Here is a 23,849-nt window from a genome sequence, read left to right on the forward strand (position 1 = left end):
AAATTTCATGAACTCACCTGCCATCTGTTGTCACTGTGAAAGATATTGGCGACAAACTTTGGTTGCTACTCAAGTTGCTTCTGTCGTGTGCTGACGGACTCCGATCACTCAGATGTGATGATGACCTGAAAGAACTTTGGTGGCTGCTGCTGTTATGTGATGATTCCGATGAACAACTCAAATCCAAAAGCGAGAGGTTCTCAGCAATTTTTGCATCAATACTGTAAGAAGCTTTGAAAGGAACATCATTTAATGCTGAGGAAGTTGAAGACGGATAAGAAACGGGTCTGTCACGACAAGGAAAACTACTGATATCACAGCCACTCAGCCCCTTCATGTTTTGGTTGAGAGATAAATTTTCTCTGTCCGACTTCACTACCTCAGAATAAGATGGTGGCAACATATCTGGTGCCGAACCAATCTCTTCTATGCAGGAAGCCGGGCACAGACATGTCTTATAATCTTCTGTAAGCACTTCTATGAAAGTCTCGTTGATTCTTTGTATCAATATAACGGTATCACCCTTTGACAATTTCACTTCATCTTTTGACTGTGGATCGAAATCGGATGACACCATGGCATAAGTGTCAGGAGGGTACCTCATTGTCTGGAGAGCTTGAGATGACGACTTGTTTTCAGAACTACAGTCAACTATTATTTCGACGTGATTCTTGGGAAAACAACCAATTTTCCCATCAAACTCGCCTTCCAACCAATCTTCATTCACGTGCCTGTAGAGAATCACGATTTGGCCAGGAGGAAAGCTCAGCTCATTATCGAATTTTGCTTCGAATCGATACTTGGTCTGGCAATAGGAACTGATGCCGCTATTGACACAATCGTAGCCATATGTATTGAAATCATTGCTTGTTACGAGCGATTCTTTCTCTTCCTTTTGATGTTCACCCGCTGAAGTAAGAACGGGTACCTCTTGAACCCCATTCGTTATCAGATCAACAAATTGAGCTGGGAAAATACCAGTTCGCCCATTGCATTCACCACTGAAACAGAATATGAAGTCATGAGCTCAAGATAATTTTACAATTTGCCTATTTCTGCACAGAAAAGCCTGTTTCAAATAGAAATTTCCTATCGTAATAAAAGTCCCAAGCGGTCATGTATCAATTATAAACTATGACATGATAAGACATTGTAAATATAGAACATATGACTGTGATATTATGAACATGAATGATACACTCATTCATGTTCATTATTGCAATTTAAATACTCAGCAATTCCATGAATTACTCACCGGTACCAGCGCTTGTCTATTTTCTCTGTTACACGTACAATATCGCCTTTGGTCAGATCTATCTCCTCCTTCTCCATGGCCTTGAGATCCATCTTTACACGAGCCATCAAGGAAACTTTCTCGGCAGGTTTTTGCAAGAGGTCGCGATCAATTTTCCATACAAATGTCAGAGGGAAAATACCGTGATTTCCAACAAATTTCCCTTCTCTCCACGTTTCCCCTTTCCACCAGTTTGAATCCACGACTTGAAGGCCGACAACAAGATCGCCTACATATTGGAAAATATATGCATTTTATACAATGTTTTCAGAAAATTGATCTAACAGCAAGATTGCATCATAAGTAATTGCAAATTACTTTGCAAAAAAAATATTTTTCAATGTGTTTCCGATTTCAAATATGCTGATTTGATTCAATGAAAACTTCAGTTTACCACACACAAAAACGTGACTATTTTTAATAAACAAAAACCAGCGATTGATTCCTCCCCACCAACTCTGCCCACATGCTTGGATTTCAATTATGCCCCCCCCCCCTCAGGTTTTACAGGTCAGATACACTAAAACCTCCCTTTTGCAGACACTGGCGGGACAAATTTTTTTTTTTGCAAGATGGGTGACTGTAAATCAGGGGTTTGAGATGCATACATCTGACAGGTGTCCGTTAAGAGGGGCTTCACTGTGATTGCATAGTTTTCCAAACTATGTCTCATTGCTCCCTTCTTGATAAAAAATTTTTCTTCTCATCGTGCCCCAATTTCAACCAAAAACATAGGTTCCTATACTAAACTTAAAGCTTCTATCCTCTAAACTTTTATCATCCTCAGGGGGACGATAGTGCCCACTTTTTTAGGTCACTGATCTATGGTATAAACAATGCTTAATACAGTCAAAAATATTATCTAGTATCACGACTGCAATTCTGCGGTGCGGTCATCTGGGCATTGGGCTGGACTTTCTCTGTGAGGATTGATTTGACAGTTGATTCTTTGCCGTTTCTTGGTTTCGAGGAGCAAATGCAAGCCGGTCCCTCCCATTTGAAGAAGTCAGTCCTAGTCTCTAAAGAGGCACTCGAGTGGCGCAGTGGTAAGATGCTCACCTTCCACTATGAAGGTTACCGTCTAGGTCCACAGGTTCAAATCCAGTCAGAGAAGCAAGTTCTTTACCTACTAAGCCTGGGGCGACCACAGATGGATGAAGCCTTCATTTCCCACCCAGCTGCACTGGTTGGAAATCGCTGTATGGCGATATATGGCCGGATTTGGTGTGCAGTAAAGTAGTCTCTAAAGAGTTTTTTCTAACACTTCACTCATGGTTAGGAAAAACTGGTGGCAGATGACAGCATTACACAGAAAAACTCTTCATGTCAGGTTTCACTACATGTACATGCACATTCCACCATATACCAATTTGTTAGAGGTTCTGCCGAGGAATATAGACGAGGTACATGTATGGTGTAGTAGTAGTCTCTAAAGAGCAAACAGACCTTCAACATGATACTTATGTAACATTAAAATTCAATCATCTGTCACAACTCTCACAAATTTCATAATTTACATGATAATTCAAGCATTTACCATCTTCATACAAAAATATAGAAACCAGATGACAGCACCAGTATAACACGAAACAAGCATTTCTAACATAAATATGTTAGAGGCCACAATTCGTGCTAATTCGTTAGAAATTCTGCAGAGGAATGTGTACAAAGTGCGTTGTAGGGTTCAATAGTAATAGCATGCTTGCACTAAAAAGAATTTAAAATTTGACAGCAATCAAAAAAACAGCATGGGTAAATAACTAGTCATACACCACCTTTCTTGAACGACAGATCTTCAGGAAATTCAGGAACATATTCACTTATGGGTGCAAAAAGTACTTGGTCGTCTTCTAGAGGCGGAATGGGGAGTACTTTTGCGTAGCTCGATGGGAAAGTTCCTTCCCTGCCATTGCAAAGTCCAAGGCTCCACTGCGCATCCAGCTTTTTTGTGACCAGCACTATGTCACCTGTCTGAAGCGGCAGGTCCTTTTCATTTTCGGCCACGAAGTCATCCACTGCTTCCCCAATAGCGCCAGGTTCCATCTTATCTAGTTAAAATTAACGCCTGCAATAAGAAAAATTAAATGGTTTTTTACCATCGACAACATTACTAAGTGGGTAGCAGCCGCAATACTTTTACACACACCTGTAACTGAACATGGATTCTCTTACTTTGATTGGTAAGTATTTAAAACCTGCTTTAATCAAGCTGTGGAGAGAGAGGCTTAATCATATACATAGCGTTGTCAAATAATAGGTTACAAAGACTGCAAAAAATACATCCCGCATAGTTTAAAAGTGAGTTTGATGTGTTTTGCACAATGCAATGCGAGTGATGTTACGAGAAGTGTTATGTCCCAGTCCGAGAAATTCTTTGCTTTTGGCATAAAAATTCATTGGCATCATTTCACAGACAGCAAAATTCATTAAAAAGCAAATCGACGACTAGTGAAATGAGCCAATAAACAAGTGAATGATGAAGAAAGGTGAGATCGAGCGAATAATTTAATGGCTTACCAGCTCTTGCAATCATTTTTACTTGGTTTATCATTTTCTCAGTCACTTTCTCAGCCACCCATTCGCCATCTCTGTGAATTTAGGACTTGGTCATATGGTGATAAACTGTTGTCTGTTAATAACTTTAAATAAGTGTTCCATTAATCTATCTTGCAGCAGTTTTGAAACAAATAGGCTATTGACGTTTCCGAAATATTTTGAAGCCTTTAAATGTTGAGACTTACCATTGGGTGATATCAAAGAGTGCTTTTCAACAGAAGGGGTTCCCGCATTTTTACGAGATTTTGAGTATCGGCATAAACAGGTAAAATAATTTGTGAACAATAGTAAAACATATATAATAAAATCTCCTTTCTCATTTATTATAATTTATCATGCGAGAAACATTGTTAACATGGGACCCCTGGTTTTATCATAGCATTGCGCATAATGTTCCTCTATATCAGTGTTTCCCAAAGTGGGAGATGGAATGATCTGGGGATGGGGGGGATAAAAGCTAGGTGGATAACATAGGACCCTATGGATTCGCTTGAGTTGGGGTTGCAATGAGAAAGAAAAAATTCTGTAGAAGGAGACGATGGAACAAAAAGTTTGGGAAACTATGCTCTATATCCTCAATTTCTCTGTTAATGAAGGAAATGACTCCCACCCATTTTCCTATTCATGGCATTAGCTTTCACGAAGAGAACAATGGTCAATGATGTGTATATTGGAATGGTTAATGCAGTTTTCTTCCTATTGGAATCCCAAACTAGTCTGGGCAAATAGGACATTCTCTGTTGACTGCACTTCCTGGAGCCAACATCGGTTCTGGTTTTCTGGGAATCTCCAGAAAGATTGCAAGGTATGTGAATTAAAGAAGACACAGCTTATCTCTGTATTGTGTTGCAATATTGTCATGAAGAGAAAGTAAAAACCATACTTTTCAAAAACAAACAGTACTGTACAAAGATATATGGACAATTAAAATGGAGTCATAAATGTGTTGACTGGTAACCCCTAATGGTGCATTATATATTACAGTAAATGTGATGAATACAGTTATTGCACATAGTAACCCATTATTATTATGCATACCCACCAAGCATTTTAGTAATTGTGATAAATTTCCCTAAATTTACCACTTTTACCGGCAATTATGCATAATATCCAAGTGTCACGTCGTTCGTAAGCATGATAAAGCATACTATATGATACACTATAAATACATTACAGTTCATACATATATTTTATCATTCTATAGGGTTAAGATCGCAAAATTTGTCATCATTAGGGATACGTAAATTTCGCACAAAAAATTCTGAAATTTTGCAAAAAAAAATTTAAAAATCATAAATTTCGCATTTATTCGCAAAAAAAATTCAGGTCAGAAATTTCGTATTCGTTCACAGAAAAAATGTATTTTTTTACAAAAAATAAATGTTAAAAAAAATAAATAAAATATATTTAAAAAATAGCATATATCATAGGCCCTCTGCTAAAATGATTTTTCTGACCCACCTTGATTCCCCCACCTTGCTAGAAATGCTTACTCTCGATAATTTGAACCAGATCTCATTTTCATGAGACCCCCCTCTGCACTTGAGGTTTCTGGGCCGTGCTCGGTCGGACCCATGCATTAAGACGGCACTAGTTGGATGTCATGTGTAAAATCAATTTATTTTAACTCTTTTTTGTTGCTGTGTCTTCAGTAGAATACTATGCCGTTCATCAATTCGAACATACAGTAGAGTCCCGTTTATCCGACCTTCCGTATTATCCGACGTCCCACAGTAAGAAAAAGAAAGATCAAGCACCAGCTTTATTACAAGCATTGGGCTTTCACATAAACGGCAATTTCACATAACGGCGGAGTTAAGGCTCTAGAAACTGCAATTAAATACATTGAGCAACAAAAAGCAGCTACAGGAATCAACATAATCCGCAAAGATGGCGAGATTTGGCAGCGAACAAACGGCACTCGTCAGGAAAGCAGACTACGATTAAAAAAATTCTTAATCATCACAGGACTGAACTTTTTTTAAGTACTGTATTTAACTTCAAAACATTCTGCAACTGTTAGGCCCCTTTCACACGGAGCGGATGCGGATGCGGGTCCGCATACCCTTTCAAACGAGCACTGAAGATGCGGACGAATCGCCCGCATCTTTAGTTCGAAATTCGTGCATAAAAACTGTTTTTTCGCAATTTTTGTAATTATTTTTCTCCTTCACCCCTGATGCAGTGCCCATAGGCAGCCTAGAGGCATTCTTTGGTGGTTTTTATCATTGAGCCTAAAGATGCCTCCATTCCGATCCTCACAAGTAGTCGATGGGAGAAAATATCTTAAAATATTTTCAAAAAATTTTGAAAAAAAATCTGTCTTTTCGGAAAAATATGAAAGAAAATTCCAAAAACACATCCAATGTTCGAAAAATCCAATCCAAAAATATCCAAAACATTCGATGTTCCAAAAAAAAAAAAAAAAAAATCAGCAAATATCAAAGAATTTGCAAGTAGTAAACAAAGGGAGGGGTAGAGACTTTCAAAATGTCTGTGCTTAGAAATATCCACATCACAATTCTGTCTTAGGCCGGGATTACACTATAAAAGTTTTGTAAAAGCTCTTTGATAAAACGTGAAAAATTCAACCATTAAGATCACCAGTTGCATTTGCTTGAATGCAACCGATGCGCCTATTGGTTGAATTTTTCAACTTTTATAAAAGATCTTTTACAAAACTTTATAGTATAATCCCGACCTCAAGTACGGATTACACTATAAAAATTTTATAATAATTCTTTTAAAAAAGCAACTAATAAATTTATCGGTTGCACTTGCAATTTATTAGTTGCTCTTTTCAAGTTTTATAAAATAACTTTCATAAACCTTTTAGAGTGAAATCCCATCCTTAGATTAGTCTCACTTCTGAAATATAAAATTTCATTTTTTCAGTTTATAGACTGAATATCGAGGAAATTAAACTTGTAGGTATCGGGGGAACCACCAAAAATATTCAAGTGCTAGGGTCTTCAAACGTCTTAATCCGGCCCTGAGTGGCACCGTACGTGGATAACGTTGTTTATGAAAAGTATTTTTTTTAAAGTTTAAAAAAATTAACAGATTGAAAATTTAAAAAAATAACAGATATTTAAAATAATATTTCAGATACTTATATTTTTAAATAATTTTAAAAATTTAAAAAGGAAAAAATTAAAATTTTTAAATTAAATTTAAAAGTTATTAAAGTATGTAGTCAATTAAATATTCGTAATGAACAGAACGGTTTATAATTTTGGTCCCGTCAGCGGCCCTTGTTGGCAGGTTTTATTGTATTAAATTGTGAAATATGGACAAAAGGCAGTTAAAGTTGCTATATCTCCATCTCAGAAGGAAACGGAGGGATAGACGTATGTAGGTACATTATATTAATGAGCAGGGACCATCATATGGTGTTTTTAAGGGTATTTATGGCAAATAATTAAAAAAATTCCGTGTAAAATCACCTTCAAAAAGTAGCCAAAGATGCGGACGAATTCGCTCCGCATCCGCATCGTCTGAATAGCTCCGAATAAACCTATTGTCAAAACTTCTATGTGCGGATGCGGAGCCCGCACTTAGGTTTTGACACATGCGGACGACGTCCGGACCCGCATGAACATTTCCTAGGTGCGGAGATTTTTCGGCTCGTCTGAAAGGCGCAGTATATTCCAATTGTTAAAACTTCTTCCGGATCCGCATCCGCTCCGTGTGAAAGGGCCCTTTTAGGTTTTGACACATGCGGACGACGTCCGGACCCGCATGAACATTTCCTAGGTGCGGAGATTTTTCGGCTCGTCTGAAAGGCGCAGTATATTCCAATTGTTAAAACTTCTTCCGGATCCGCATCCGCTCCGTGTGAAAGGGCCCTTAGTTCATTTTCTCACTAAATTTTTTCTGTTGTTTTGCTGTAAACATGATTATTAGGTTCGTAATGTGCAAAATCATAACATAGTTTGACGTTTAATAGGCTTTTCCTCAACACCTCCGTATTACCTGACGTTCTGCCGACCCGTTTATGTCGGATAAGCGAGACTACTGTACTCATTTGTCCATTTTTTTTATTTTTTTTTCTCGTAAAAATGCCCTTGAAATATTTGAGCCCAAAAGATTTCAAATCTACTAACTTACTCCACAAAACATGTGCGAATGGAGAGTTAGATGTTTTCAAATTTTCTATTAGCATAATTCTTCTACAGAACGGGGAAACGAAAGTCAACTGAACCCGTATTTTAGGAGCAAGAATTTCATTGCCAAAACTTAGTTTTAAGAAACTTATGCTGGAGATGTCTTGATATTTATTGAGAAAAGCTGCAATATATGATATTCGATCGATCAGATGAATGACACCTTTGAACCACGACTTATTAGTGATAACTTTTTTCTTTTTGGTAGCTTAAATACGCACTTTTCCTTTTTTCTTGAGTGCAGAAAAGTTATCTTCGTCTTGGCGACAACAGAATTAAATTCTTTGAATTCTTTTATGAATGCGTCACCCACAAGATTAACTATATGCGCCCAGCATTGGTTAGTGCAAAATATTGCCACCAAGAAGTGTTTTTAATAATTTGAAGCACGCGGTCATGTACCGCGTGGAATCCGATACTAGATCCTTTATTTTCGTATTTAGTTTCGTATTCTTTTAAGGTGTCAATTATAGCTCGGAAACACACGGAAGAATTAACGATAAAATTTAAATTATCAAGATTTCGCAGAAAAGTAGTAAAAATTCAAATTTTTGCATTTATTCGTCAAAATTAGCAAATTACGCATTTATCGCATTTATTTCGTGAATTTCGCATTTATCGCGGTTATTTCGTAAATACGAAATTTACGTACATCCCTAGTCATCATTACGTTGGGGTTGGACTATATTCATCACACACGTACTAGACTGATTTGGAATTTTTTTCATACTTATCAAATGCGCCAATTACAAAAGGGTATTATTCATAAACACAGATAAAGGAGGTAAATTTCAAGCATTTATCAAATTTTTCAATGATGCTTGGGTATTATGCATAACCACCAGCAAAACTATTTTTTTCATTATTTATCAGACTTCGGACCTTGAGGCTTGAGTATTATGCAGTATTATGCGTATTGGTATTCATGAGTAAAAGTGATAAATTTATCAAGCTTACCAAGATTTATCGGATTATTAACGGATTTATCACATTCACTGTGGCCTATGCATGATATACAATGAAACCTCTGAAGTTTCACCATTAAACCAGAATTTCCATCCCTTAAATAGAGTTGTCCCTTACTTGGAGGTAAATGAGTGTCCCCTTAGCTGGAAGTTTTGACTGCACATACTTGAAAATAAAAATGTTATGTCAAATGAGTGCCAGTTCTTCACTGCATAATGGACAGATAATAATGACAGGCAATGGAAGGATCAACTCTGGGTAGAGGGATCTAGAAGCAATGATATTAGTTTTGTTTTTATTATATCTGAATGGCTTCTTCAAAGAACCAACTAAGCCTACAAACAAAAACTATCTGGAGTGGAGTTCAGACATATACATAATAATACATGTCTATGGATGCATTTTGGGAGCCAGTCTAGTTGACTCATAATCAATAATATGTAATCAATGATAAGACAACTCTGAGACAGTGATGATACAGGATTTGTTCAGACATAAGAAATTAAACTCATTTACACTGCCTAAAAAAAAACCCCTCTTTTTGATTAATAAAAAATCAAAATGCTCCTATATCACAATTTAATCTCACATTCCAGAAACTCGTGGGGGGCGGCAACACTATTAAAAGCAATATACTGCATTTTATCATTCATCCCATGCTGAATATTCTTAACAGCTGACCAGGACCATCGCGATCACTAGTAATTTTAGAAATTTGTTTACAAATAAATTGAATTCAATTATTTCTCAAAAAATTAAATTTTTAGAAATTTTATTATGGGGCAAAAGATTTCTTTTTGGCAAGACTATCGATGCGAAAAGGTAGTTCTACATAATCTCATGTCTTTGGAAATAACTTGATTCCACTCTCGGCTACTTGACCATTTTCCTGACCAAAAAACTTCTGAAGCGAAAAATTTAATTCTCTTAACCTTCCCAATGTTTTTTTTTTTTTTTCTCCAAGTTTGTTTCCTCCCTCCTTCACAAAAAAAAAAAATTCCCAGACTTTTATCAAATATTTGCATACAGTAATACCGCGAAGTTATGAAATAGGTAGGACCGACGATAACCACGTAAGTCGGGGTACGATTTTGCGTACAAGTTAATTGGGACCGAAATTTAAGAAAAATACTTTTTTTTTCCTTCTCACCGTGGCTGCACTACTATGGTACTTTCGTATGGCTTCATAAAATTCTAATTGCATTGTGACTGCAATCCGGTCCAGTAAGAAAGAAGGACCGTATTCCCTAAAATCTTTAAAAATGAAAATCACGCGGTCTATCGAAAAAAAGCGGCTGCTTGTGCTTGGAAGAAACTGTCATTCAAACGTTACAATTGATAGAGTAGAATTGCCATTAAATTCACAATAAAAGTGGTTTTTTTTTTCGAGACTGGCTGTAACGTTGAACTTCCGGCATGAAATTGTAACCTTCACTGTAAAAATGGAAGACGCCATACCAGCCTTGGGATTCAATTTCTATATGTATAAATCACTGCAACGTTTTCATCTTTATGTAATGTAGAAACCAGGCGTAGCCCGGGCTGTCTCGATAAGGATTATAAGCCCATCACTTTGTGCATCTTTACATGCAGAATTTTCTCAAAAGGGGGGGGGGGTTACGTTTTTTCACGCAAAATAACATTATATCTCGGCTTCAGGGGGGGGGGGGGTTAGAACCCCAACCCCTCCTTGCGTACGCTAATGTTCGTGTTTCAGACAAAACTTAGATAGCAAGATAAGGTATTCAAATCAGCTGGTGAAAATTTGCACATTTGCGTTTCTAGTACAGTGTTTCTCAAAGCGGGCGATGGAGTATTCCGGACGTGAGCGGAGATACGGAGGGGCGTGCCCCCCCCCCCAGCATCAAAGGTGAAGTCGACTGATCTAATGCATATATGTATAGATGAACTGACATCATCACCGTGCCCCCCACACTTCTAATTCTATCTCCACCTATGATTTCGGATAGGGGGAATAGAAGCACGGGTATAACATGGGATCCTGTGGGTTAGCTTGAGTTAGTGGAGGATGAGAAAAAAAATTCTGCAGAAGAGGGCGATAGAACAAAAAGTTTTGGAAACCATGTTCCAGGGTTGGAAAAAACAGCGGTAAAAACCAGCAAGAACCATCTCGGCAAAAAATTGATTTTTCTCCTATTTATGCATGCGATATTATTGTGCATTTGATTATTTTTTAAATGCAAATAAGATAGCGTTTAACACAATCTTTACTATAAGAATTAATAAATTTTTGATTTGGTGAGTTTCTGCCATTGCTGCAAATAACTGCAGTAAAAAATATCCTGACAATATAATAGGATTTTCCCAAAAACTTTACATCAAAAATTTATATTTTATAGATTTTTTTTCCTAGCATCATTTCAAAAAAAGTTGTTCGAAACACAAACTCTGGTTTAAGACTTATATTAAACCATATATATATATATATATATATATATATATGCTTATTAATTTTTTTATCAATTAAAGAATGAGCATACATTGTGTTTTGCGAAAGTGTTCAAAACCTCTAATACCCTACCATTCCCGCAATGAAAGTGCGAATTTTTTCCAAAGTAAACTATTTCTTTTTAAAATACACAAAGCACAGTAATGCCCTGAAGTTATGCAATAGGTGAAACCAGCAACAACAGTGTAAGTCAGGGTACAGTTTTCTATAGAAATAGTAAGTTTTTGCACTAGCTAGGAAAAACTAGAGTGAAAAACGTCCCGACAAAAATATATTTTTGCCAAGAATAAAACAAATCTATACTTTACACATTAATTTATGTCTAGAATTGAATTAATAATTAATTATTTCGATTTTTGTAACAAAAAATCGATGCAAAAGAGTTGAATATTGTTATAAGACCCTTCACCAATAGGAAAACCGATTTTTCCGACAGGTTGTAATGGAATAATCGCTATAACGCGGGGGCATTATAACGAACATCAACTGTATATCCATTTGTAGATTTAACTTCTCAATATAAAAGTATAAAGTTGATTGTTGTAATGATTTCAAGTCTCAGTTGCATAATACACATTGAAACAAATGTTTTTTTTTCCATAAAACCATTTTTGCCAGTCGTCATTTTTGCCCTGGTATTTACCGGCTTTCTCCCATCCCGGCGAAAATGCCTTTTTGCCGGCAAAATGCCCAACCTTACTATGTTCCAGCATGAGGGGGACGATATGATGTTCTGAGATCGAACAAAACGCTTCCTTATTTGATTGACACGTAATTCTATTATCAGAGCAACAATAATCCAGAAAATCGCGAGAGAGTGAAATCGGTCAAGAGTCAGGGTATTACTGCATTTCCCAAACTTTCCAGGTCGCTGAGAAATCGGGCGCGAAAATTTCAAAAAAAAAAGAAACATCCAACGCGGAAATCTCACATAAAAGATATATTGTATTTACTTAGCTAACAAGAATTCTGTTTCCTTTCATGATTGACACTATCGTCAGCGAATGGCAAAAACAAACACAATGTAATATTTTGGACGGAAGACACGTGTTCATAATTTAGTAGGTTCACCCCCCCCCCTCCCATATTCCTATGATATGGAGCTATCAGTTCCAAGGCGGATATGGCCTTTTCCCCGGCGTTCAACAAAAGAAAACAAATAAGAATTATGTGCACACACACGCAGTAATTGAACAGCGGCTGCCGCCAACACATTCCTCGAGCGCGTGGGAGAGGAAGTGCGGTAAAAAAAATCATCTTATGGGAAAACAAAAACACGCCAAGTGTTAAATTTAATGGTGAGAATAGGTCACGGGAAAAATGCAATCTATCCTGATTAACGCGAGGGTGCTCGCCACTCGACACCAATTTTCCCGTTTTTTTTTAAACGTAAGGAATCAGATTGAATATGACGACCATTTCAATAGTGATCAGAACCGGTTTATTTCATGCACGATCATCTTAATCTGATCACGGAACGCACGTGCATCCATTCAACCATGTCATCTATTTCTAGGGCAGAGCTATCTCTGAAGATCCGCAGTTAAAACGAAAAAGCCGCATTGGGCCATGCACGAAGCCTGAAAAGTGATTAGACAGTTCACGTGTATCCTTTTTATAATTAGGGCTGGAAAGAAATTCCCTCACGGATGATTTGAGCTGGGAAATCCAATCATTCGTTTTTTCACCCCGAAAACGTCTCCAACGCTTCGAGTGGTGAACGATGGTCTCATTACCTGCAAGCGGGCGCGAATCCAGGGCGATGCGCCGAGAGGGAGCGACTTATTGCGAAAGTTCGTTCGATCAGCCCGTATTTTACGGGACAAACAAATTTTCTCATATTTTTCGGCTCTTGAGGGCGATCCCCCCCCCCCTCCCCTGAGCGAAACCAAACATCTTCGAGACAGAAATCTTTAGCTGCTAATGAAGCCGGGGAGGAGACCAATTTTCCCCATTATTACTCGGCTCTTGGGAACGTTGACCAATCACACCGTCTCCCACGCATGCCTGCAACATTCCGTAAATGAGACCAGGATAGAAATAAATACCCAGCAGGATCCCTATATGATCTTTTTTTTTTTGAATCACAGGATCGCAATAATTATTCGTGCAGCACATCAGCTACAAATAAGTAGAGAGGTAATGTGCGAAAATTTTCCGGGTGCTGGTGTACACGTTAGATTGTTGCGTGTCACGTAAGGCCCCTTTCACACGGAGCGGATGCGGGTCCGGAAGAAGTTTTAACAATTGGAATATACTGCGCCTTTCACACGAGCCGAAAAATCTCCGCACCTAGGAAATGTTCATGCGGGTCCGGACGTCGTCCGCATGTGTCAAAACCTAAGTGCGGGCTCCGCATCCGCACATAGAAGTTTTGACAATAGGTTTATTCGGAGCTATTCACACGATGCGGATGCGGAGCGAATTCGTCCGCATCTTTGGCTACTTTTTGAAGGTGATTTTGCACAGAATTTTTTTAATTATTTGCCATAAATACCCTTAAAAACACCATACGAGGGTCCCTGTTCATCAAATATGATGTACCTACATACGTCTATCCCTCCGTTTCCTTCTGAGATGGAGATATAGCAACTTTAACTGCCTTTTGTCCATATTTCACAATTTTATACAAAAAACCTGTCAACAACGGCCACTGACGGGACCAAAATTATAAGCCATTACGAATATTTAATTTACTACATACTTTAATAACTTTTAAATTTAAAAATTTTAATTTTTTCTTTTTAAATTTTTAAAATTATTTAAAAATATAAATATCTGAAATATTATTTTAAATATTTGTTATTTTTTTAAATTTTTTAACTGTTAATTTTTTTAAACTTTAAAAAAAATACTTTTATTAAACAACGTTATCCACGTACGGTGTTCACTCAGGGCCGGATTACGACGTTTGAAGACCCTAGCACTTGAATATTTTTGGTGGTTCCCTCGATACCTACAAGTATATTTTACTCGATATTCAGTCTATAAACTTAAAAAATGAAATTTTATACTTCAGAAGTGAGACTAATCTAAGGATGGGATTTCACTCTAAAAGGTTTATGAAAGTTATTTTATAAAACTTGAAAAATGTAACCAATAAACACATGTTACATTCGAGAGAACTTAACTGATCCGCCTATTGGTTGCATTTTTCAAGTTTTATAAACGAACTTTTATAGTGTAATCCCGGCCTAAGACAGAATTGTGATGTGAATATTTCTAAGCACAGGCATTTTGAAAGTCTCTACCCCTTCCCTTTTTTACTACTTGCAAATTCTTTGATATCTCCTGAATTTTTTTCTTTTTTTTGGAACATCGAATGTTTTGGATGTTTTTGGATTTGATTTTTCGAACATTGGATGTTTTTGGAATTTTTCTTCCATATTTTTCCGAAAAGACGGATTTTTTTTTCAAAATATTTTGAAAATATTTGAAGACATTTTCTCCCATCGACTACTTGTGAGAATCGGAATGAAGACATCTTTATATATCCATATTCTATGTGGCTCTAGATTAAACCACCATAGAATGCCTCTAGGCTGCCTATGGCCACTGAATCAGGGGTGAAGGAGAAAAATAATTACAAAAATTGCGAAAAAACAGTTTTTATGCACGAATTTCGAACCGGTGATAAAAAAAATCGCCCCTCTTCAGTTTGCGCCCTAAAAAATCGGCCTCCCTTCTGCGACTGCGTAGTTCGCAGGGTTCAAGATCCGGCCCTGGCAATCGTGCAGTCAGCATAACACCATCCGTCTACACAAAGCCGCCCTTAGGGAGCGTGCGATTCCATCAATTCCAGAATCGATGAAAATTTCTTCAGAATTTACGGAAACAAACTCCAGAATTGATGAGAATTCAAAATTCATGAAAGAAAAAATTCCGGGATTGATGAAGGTACACAGAATTAACGGTACAAAAAAATATATTTCAGAATTTGTGAAACCGTCGATATAATTTACCGTAAGGCCGGTATTACACTATAAAAGTTTTGTAAAAGTCCTTTTATAAAACTTTAAAAATGCAGCCAACAAGGTCACCGGTTGCATTTTCTAGAATGTAACCAATAACCTTATTGGTTAGATTTTGCAAGTTTTATAAAAGGAATTTTATCAAACTTTTACAGTGTAATACCGGCCTAAGTGAGGGGCGACTGCTCCTGTCACCAGGGCAGCAACTAGATGCTTGGTCAGCCAGGAAAGAACACATTTTTGCGTCCCTTTGTAATGAAGGAGAGGTTAAAGGGTGATATTCGCGCCCCCTCTGCTCTAGCACCCGGGGCACCAGTCGCCTGCTTCAACCCTCCCTTCCCCCCCCCCCCAAATTACGGCTCTGCCTGTCACACATGCCTAAAGGCGCGGCTCTGGCACTAATAAAACATTGGACAGGAGGGGGGGGCGGGTGGGTACACGCAAAGCCTCTTAGATACTACTTCTAGGAGGCTTTGGTACACGTCCCATTTTCGCGGGCTCAAAGGATTGCCATCCCCGTAAGATGCATCATTTCATCGTCCGATATGCACGTTAAAATAAAAATTCAGAATTACTTTTTTCACGGTCTGGCGAAACTACAACGAAATCCATCGAAGACGAAACAAAATAACGGCAATCGGGATTCTCAAAGACAATCCATCCACGACCATTTTAATTAACGAGAGCCGGAACATATGAAAATGACAATGTCTTCAATGAAGGATGACTTTTAATAAACCGCGCGTCAGCGATTACTGAATGCATATATCGTCGTCCCGTCCCCCCACAACAAACCATTCCCATATTATTCAAGGGCCGCCATCTATGTATCATCGTTGCTCGTTAAAGTAAGAAAACAAACAGAACTTTCGCGTGATTAAAATGAGATTTACGCATGAATTAGAAACAATGGCGCGACTAGTTCAAGGACCAGCTTTTTCTACGCCTGCAGATCAAGTTCGTAGTCTTTCTTTTTTCTCATTAAAACAGTAGAGGCTTCTTTCACTTTTCTTTCTCACTACAAGAGAGAGGGGAAGGGTTTTTTTTTTTTCCATTACGAGAGCTATTTGTTCTAAAGTAAACACGAGTTTTGCAACATTCCAGTCTCCTCTCCCTCATTTTAGGCACGCTTCCAATCAGTGCCACTAGCAGTTCCTTTTTTCCCATTTATAGGGAAGAGTTCCCTCTTTCTTCTAAAGATGATAATGCTTCATTCTCACTTAGACCTGCTTTCCATGAAGGCATCTGTCCAGAGCCCCCCCCCCCCCCCCCCATAAGTTTAGGGCAGAATTTTTTTTTATATATTTATTCACTGACTTTGGACGCTTGTCGCGGGGAAAACCCTTAAACGTACTCCAATGCCTTTTCATGTCAAAGTTGGGCCCATGGGCGAAGGCACACACGGGGGCAAACAGCTTCAATGACGGAGCCGACTGATGCATATATTTATGGATTGCCATCATCATGCCCCCCCCCCCGTCCAGGCGCAGATCCAGGGTGATGTGTTGGGGGGGGGGCGATTTTTTACAATGAAGATGTCGATCGGTGAGACCCAACCTAGTGTCCGCAGGTGCCAAACGTACTTAAAATAAAAAAACCAATAAAAAATTAATTAAGAATTAAAATTACTTAAAACTTTCAATTAATTTTCATTTAAAAAATTAATTGATTAAAATTAATTACGATTACATTTTAATTGAAAATAAAAATTAATTAAAAAATGAAGGCAGTTAAAAATTATATCTAAATTAAAATTTATATTTATAAAAATTATATTTTTTCAATATGCAACATACTTATTTAAAAACTTGCTTGCAGCAACTGGTGTTACAATTAATGAATAAGCTGTTTTTGATAAATTTGAACGTTTGTGCCGGCTACCCTCGCAAAAAATACCGTACGAAAAAAAAGTTGGAGGTGCAGACTGAATAATGGGTTGTTATATTTATAAACATTGTAAGGAATTCTGACGCACATTACCAGCTAAAAATGTTTTTTTATTAACAGTATCATGAGCAATTGTACAAATAAATAAAAACTTTGCAGATGAAAAGAGAGCAGAATATGAAAAGCGTATGAAGAATTGGTATTTTAAAATGTTCCTAGAATACTACTTCTTCCTCCTTCGCTTGATAAAAATTAAAAATTAAAGCTCACAGTTAACCGGACAAACCAATGTGCACAAACAAAAATTCATCTGAATGTATTCGATAAATGCTTTTTTCCAGCTTTTCAAGTCAAAGTAGAGAGATACTTTCCGTTTAAATTTAGTTTTTTTGATCCCTGTGAAAGTATTAAACGTTTCATGTCATAAACGTTTCTCTTTGTGACGTTATGAATAACAATTAGGCAAAATAATATGAATAAAATAAGGATCTCGGTCAACCAGAGGAAATGAATTCTAAGCTAACTCGGATACAAGAAACCTCGTTTAAGAGAGACGATCCTTGAACATTTGAAGGAAAAAAAAATTATCTAAAGCCCTGACCATGACCTCCACATCCTAGAGCGGGGCCCCTAGACTAAAGCCTCTAGTGGGCCCCCAGACCAGACTTTTCACGGGCCCCTTTATAGTTAATTTATAGCTTAAAAAAACAAAAAAAAAATGATGAGAATCGTCCCCGGCCCCGTCAGCTCCACCCTTGGGAGCATGAAATTTACGCACAACAACAAAGTAGTTATCAAATAAATACGTAGGCTACTACGCGCACACCGACAGCCCCCTTACCCGTAACGGGTCGCACTGAGCTTGCGAAAAATTCTTGTGACCGCCCAAACTTTAAATGACTTCATGGCTTCAGATAAAAAGCTGAACCTATGCGGCGCAGCTTTTGTCCTCTCATATGTAGGGTCCGTGATAAGGCAGTTTCGGTTTCAGTACAGCACAGGGTAGATGTTTTCCCTGTTCAGATTTTGAATGCCGGTGATGGGATCGGCCAAATGAGCTTTGTTTACATCAGTGATTCCAGGTGAGCCCTCTGTGGTCTGTCTCGTTCGATCGAGAATTCTATCTATTTGCCGGCAGATCCATGTGGGGCCCTCAACTGGCTCTGCTCGTCTCGTACTAATTCATATCAGCTCAGTACTCCCCACACGGCACTGGACCCGACCAAAGGGACTTTGTTTCCATCCATGGGGTCCCTAAGGTGGTCCCTCTTGTTTCGCTCAATACCTTGTTTGGTGTTTACTCATGATCTGCTTGGCGTATGCACTGAAAAGGTTCGGAACCGCTGCTGGAAACTCAAGCATCCAAAGCCGAGCTACACTCACTCCAGTAACTTTTCGTGTTCACATATACGCTTCGAGGACTTGGCGATTGGTGTAGAGAACATTAAGCAGTCTTCTTTCAGTTACTCACGTTCTAGACAGTTAATTTTTCTTTCTGTGAACAATTTTATAACACACCAAACTTCCAAACTATCCTTTCTTAAAATGAAAATAACTACTACACACAATAAAACACCCATTTATCTGTCTGTCTTTGCAAATAATACCTTTAACTTCCTCATTTATCACTTATAATTTTCAAACGAGACGATAAAATTTAAAAAATTACAAATTTCCAGCTTTGTATACCCGATTTATGAAAATATTTTGCGTCTGAAACCCATTTTTGTCTTCAAATAAAGTTTCCCATCCTACTACGTATAGAGTCAGACTTTCAATAATCCTTCCAGTAATCCGGTGTTTTTAGGCCGGTTTTCTCCGAGCATAGAAGATGAAAACATAGTGCGCACATGTTTATGAGCAGAAGTTTGTTATTTAAATGGACTTTTTCAATCAATCTGCAGTAATTCGGCGATTTCGTTAACCCAGTACACCCTGGTGTGATATGTGCCAGATTAGCGAGAGTCTACTGTACTAATAATTCATATCTATTAGTTCTAGAAAAATTGAATTCCATCAGCCTTTTTTTTTTTGCTGGTAATTTTTCAGTTTTTCCCCTCAGCCCCCGCCCGCGGGGAATGAGTTAAGACGGTATTGTCTAGAGCGCGTGTAAGTAACGAAACAATTACCAAAACCAGCGTCAAACACGTGTGTGACCAAAACAGGGTGCAAACATGGGAATGACTAAAAGGTCCGTCCCACGAGAGTTTGCTAGGGGACGCTGGGTAAGATAATTAAAGTTAATAAAAGTCTTTGTCGGACATAAACCGCAAAAATAACAGCCGGCGTGAAGTAAACCGTGCTTGTTCGGTCATTCACAAAGGAAGACGCTCGTTCCTCTGCCTTTGTATTGAAAGCCTTAAAAATTATTGCTTCCCCGAGGCGACCGCGGATCCTGACAAAGACTTTTATTATCTTTAACTTTAATTATCTTATCCAGCGTCACCTAGCAAACTCTCGTGGGACGGACCTTTAAAAGAGTGACTTTAATACAGGTGTACTTGCAGGAGTGGGGGGGGGGCTATAACATGGGATGGAAAATTCGTGGATAGAGTAGTCGAGAAAATTAGACTAGAGTGGAAGGGCGGTGAAATTTGAATAGCCTTCAAATCGGCAAAACCATAAATGCGCTTCTGACTGAACATCAAAATTACTCTCAATCTCCTAACCTGAATCTCTGGTTCGGTTTCAAATAAACAACTCATAAAGGATGAAAACTTTAATTTGGAACCACCTTAGCACGAGTTTCAGAGAATTACTAATCAGGAAATATAAAATCTTGGAAACACAAATACACGAAATACTAAATGGTAAATCTTGCTTATTCGAATAGGACAAGATAAAATATGAAAATATAGCATTGAAAAGTTATTGAAACAAGTGTAGAGTGTTTTCGATAACAAGAAATAATTGACGCATATTTCAATAAAATATGTGGGTACTAATTTGTCTGCATAATTAAGAAAAATTTAAGAGTAAAAAAACTTTCTAATGAAATTCTAATATTGCGCGATTTAAAATAATAAATTTCTTATTCAATTTTGTGCAGACAATTGTTGTCAAAAACCTATTCAAAAACAGTTTTTCGCCACAGATACGTTAAATAGCAAAAGCTTACTTTCATGCAAATTGGAATGATTTTCATTAATATTTAATTATGATTATCAAGTGCACAATATTAATTTTCAGATTTTTTGTCTGAAAAGATGGTGGTTAAATTTAATTCCCGCAGAACATCCGACACCACACAATCAATTCTATATAGTGGATTCCACTTATAACGTTCCTCAAGGCCGAAACATGGGAAGAGGAGGTAGGTTTGGTGCCCCGGGCGCTGGACCGGAGGGGGGGGGGAGCGTGAATTTCAACCTTTTACCTGCCCTTTAACATTACAAGGGACACCAAGATGCTGACCAAGCAACTGGTTGCGGCACGGCTCTTAGAACCTTTTCCCGCTTAGTGCGATTCATTTTCGTGGTTCCATCTTCAACTAATGCTCAGACCATAGAGACGTTGCAAGCGGAAAAACGCTTTGAACGGGAAATATAGGTAATATTTCCCGTTTAAAGCGTTTTTCCGCTTAAAATGATTTTATGGCGGTTTTTGGAAAAGCATTATACGCGCGATCCACTTATAATGTTTAATCCAGGTACTTACTTCAAATTACAAAGGCTTTAATTATTAGATGGGGCCGAGGCCTATATTTTCATAGATATTATAGAGAAGCTATGTGTGTTCAAATGCTCACCTTCTGGCGCAGGGCTTTTGAGCTACGTTTTCGATGGGGGGGGGGGGGGGGGGGAGGGGATTTGCTGAGATTTTTCATACTTTTAGGCCCCACTATAGGGAATTTGCAGAGTGAAAATCAAAAAATAAGAATCGTCCTGAGCCCTGTTAGCCTCACTCTGTGGGGGAACCCCCCATTAATGTCATTATCAGTGAATCCGTAAGCGAATGCAGCTTCGTTCTCTGGGAAAACCCCAGATGTGCTACAAAAAGTAATAGAATTAATTTTCTTAAGATCCATTTATTTTAAAATTTTTGCTTACTGAAAACAGTTTTTTTCGAAGACATGGCCATTTTTTGATCCACGTCAAGCTTGCGGGTTTCAGGACTGAATTTTAAAAAAAAGAGATAACAAAGGCTAGAAAACGATGATTCATCTTATTGGATGGCTTGTGCTTTATTGCGCGTTACCAAGAAAACTGAAGGGTGTACATTTTTTTGCCTCTCTACACGAGCCCTTAGGCGCTAGGGGGTATGTTGCAGCGAAAAGGCAGCGTGACAGCCGAATCGCATGGAATCCCTGTAGAACCTTGGTGGGAATACAATTGACTCCGGCTATGACTTCTTTATTTTTTCGACCTTACCAGCAGAAGAAATGTCAAGGTGGAACTTGGGGAACAAATTTTAGGGAAAGGAACTTTGAGAAAAAAAGGAAATTAATTAAAAAAATTAAGGATTAATAAAGAAAAAAAGTGAGGTAACTGGAGTTATGTTTGCTTGAAGGCTCTTGGGAGGGGCGATCGCCCCTTCACCTATTGTTTAAAGGCTCTTGGGGAGGGCGATCGCCCCCATCGCCCCCCCCCTGGATCCGCCACTGCCCCCGTCTAACATTCCCCGCCTATGGTTGAGCCCTGATGCCGCATATACCTGGGGGATGGCCAACAGCTGGCTCTCGATGCGATTTTGTGCGGCCAGTGACAACGCAAAAATATTGCATATCAAAATAAATTTGTGATCATTATTTGAGATTGTTAATCAGGAAGTCTGTGGTTGGAATCACTAACATTCATTAGTTGATAAGGTTTTCGCGGCCATCATTTGATGATCATAAGGAGAATAGTGTAGGTCAAGCCACTTATGTACGTAAATACAACCTGAGACTCCGGAAAACTTGACTTTGATCCAGTTTATCTATTCTTCTGATGATGCCAACCACTACTGTTGGGGAAACGTTGAGAACTAACTCAAACGGACGACGGTCTTCGAACCCAAAAAAAAACAATTTTCATCAAACATTCATTATTTCGAGTGACGGAAATAATTTTCGCACCATACTGCCTTTTCACACTAATTCACTAATTGCTCATGAAGTTTTTGTTATAGGCGTTTTCTATTATTTTTTCTCCCTCTCGTTGGGCAAGTTGCTTGTTGCATCTGATTGCATATCTGAATGCATTATTTGGTGTTATGCTCATGGCGACGAAACTTTTTCGTAGTAGACGCCAACGAACGATGGCACCTGGAAACTTCAATTGACTAAGCCACGCAGTCTCTGGGTAAAGATGTGCCATATTTGATAGTGGGTTTATTTGTACCGGAACTCCCACACAGGGACATGGCGATTTCAAAAAACAGAAACATTCATCTCTGGATTTCGACACGTCAGGTTGGTGGCATTCCTTGTTGCACCAGACTGTCACTTCAAACCGAATCGCCGATATTCTAGTTAGAGATAGCTCACGTACAGTGGTGTCGAAGCCGGGAATGCTCCGGGTGCTCGAGCACCCAAGGTAATTCTTGGCACGAGTCCAAGCAATCTAGATTTGATTCGGAAATAAAAAAAGCTCATAAAGCTTAAGACGAGAAAGCACCCACAAGTTCCAAACACTTCCGACGCCCCTGCTCACGTAAAAAGAATGCACTGTGTGTGAATGGAATAATTTTCAGAAGAAACTGCAATTTTTGATGTATTGCATCTAAGCTGAGAATGCAACCAGATAAGTGGAAAGTTTATGAAAAGGAGGAATACAATGCCCTGGGTAAAAAAAGTTCAACGACTAAATTGTTCGTGTTTCACCATTTTTTCTTATGTGAGTATACTAATCTAAGGATTTTCCGGGTGCGGCCACGACCTCCTATATAACGGTTATATAGGAGGTCGTGGTGCTGCCCGCAACTCTGCATCTGACCATTATGTTAGCCCTCAAACAAACAGAAGTTGGCCACATATACCATGAATGCTCAACCGTTGGCCCGCGAGCCAAATCTGGCAATCGAAGTCGTCTGATGCGGCCCGTGACTTCAAACCTGATTCTGTAAAAATGAACTAAGGTGGCACTTTCCAGACCACTATCGTCACCAGCGGTGCAGTTCGACACCACTTCGTTGCACCATGAAATTCTCCGGATCACTTGGGTGGCTCCCGGCAAGTTTACAGATCCCCCCCCCCCTCGAGATATTTCCAGATACCTTAATACAAATACAACGCCACAACAGACAAAATACCCAATGACCGGCCGTGCAGCTCCACACCACCTAAGTGGTTCTGCGGCACATCGGATAACTTGAGGGACTTGCGGTAAAGTTCCAGAACACTCAAGTAGCCCGTGGCACATTTTCAGATCACCGAAGACATAATTTAAAAAAAACACATAATCGTGAACTTCCAACGTGTTCGTTCCGACGAATTGCGAGTAGGCATAAAACTGTACAAACGCACATCCAAACAAATCATGTGCAAATGTGTGCGTGTTGATCGACGACACTTAAGGTCCGGTCACTGAGATATAAATCTTCACTTCGGTAAAGTTCCA

General features: G+C 38.5%; 1 protein-coding gene across 1 annotated transcript in view; it reads right to left on the minus strand.

Annotated features, from left to right (window-relative positions):
- The window catches only part of LOC149083490 (dynamin-binding protein-like), an 82,542-nt gene that overhangs the window by 53,769 nt on the left and 4,924 nt on the right, over positions 1-23,849 (minus strand). Inside the window, exons 2-4 of the mRNA XM_089234010.1 lie at positions 3,070-3,359; positions 1,256-1,523; positions 18-1,001 (exon numbers count right to left, since the gene is read on the minus strand). Of these exons, the coding sequence (XP_089090136.1) occupies positions 18-1,001; positions 1,256-1,523; positions 3,070-3,337 (1,520 nt within the window). The 5' untranslated portion in view covers positions 3,338-3,359. The remainder of the gene's footprint in view (positions 1-17; positions 1,002-1,255; positions 1,524-3,069; positions 3,360-23,849) is intronic.

This window comes from Pholcus phalangioides, unplaced genomic scaffold, assembly GCF_987345545.1.
Source record: "Pholcus phalangioides strain wild (caught in Gottingen) unplaced genomic scaffold, Ppha-v1.0 ptg000008l_1, whole genome shotgun sequence".
NCBI lineage: Eukaryota > Metazoa > Arthropoda > Arachnida > Araneae > Pholcidae > Pholcus > Pholcus phalangioides.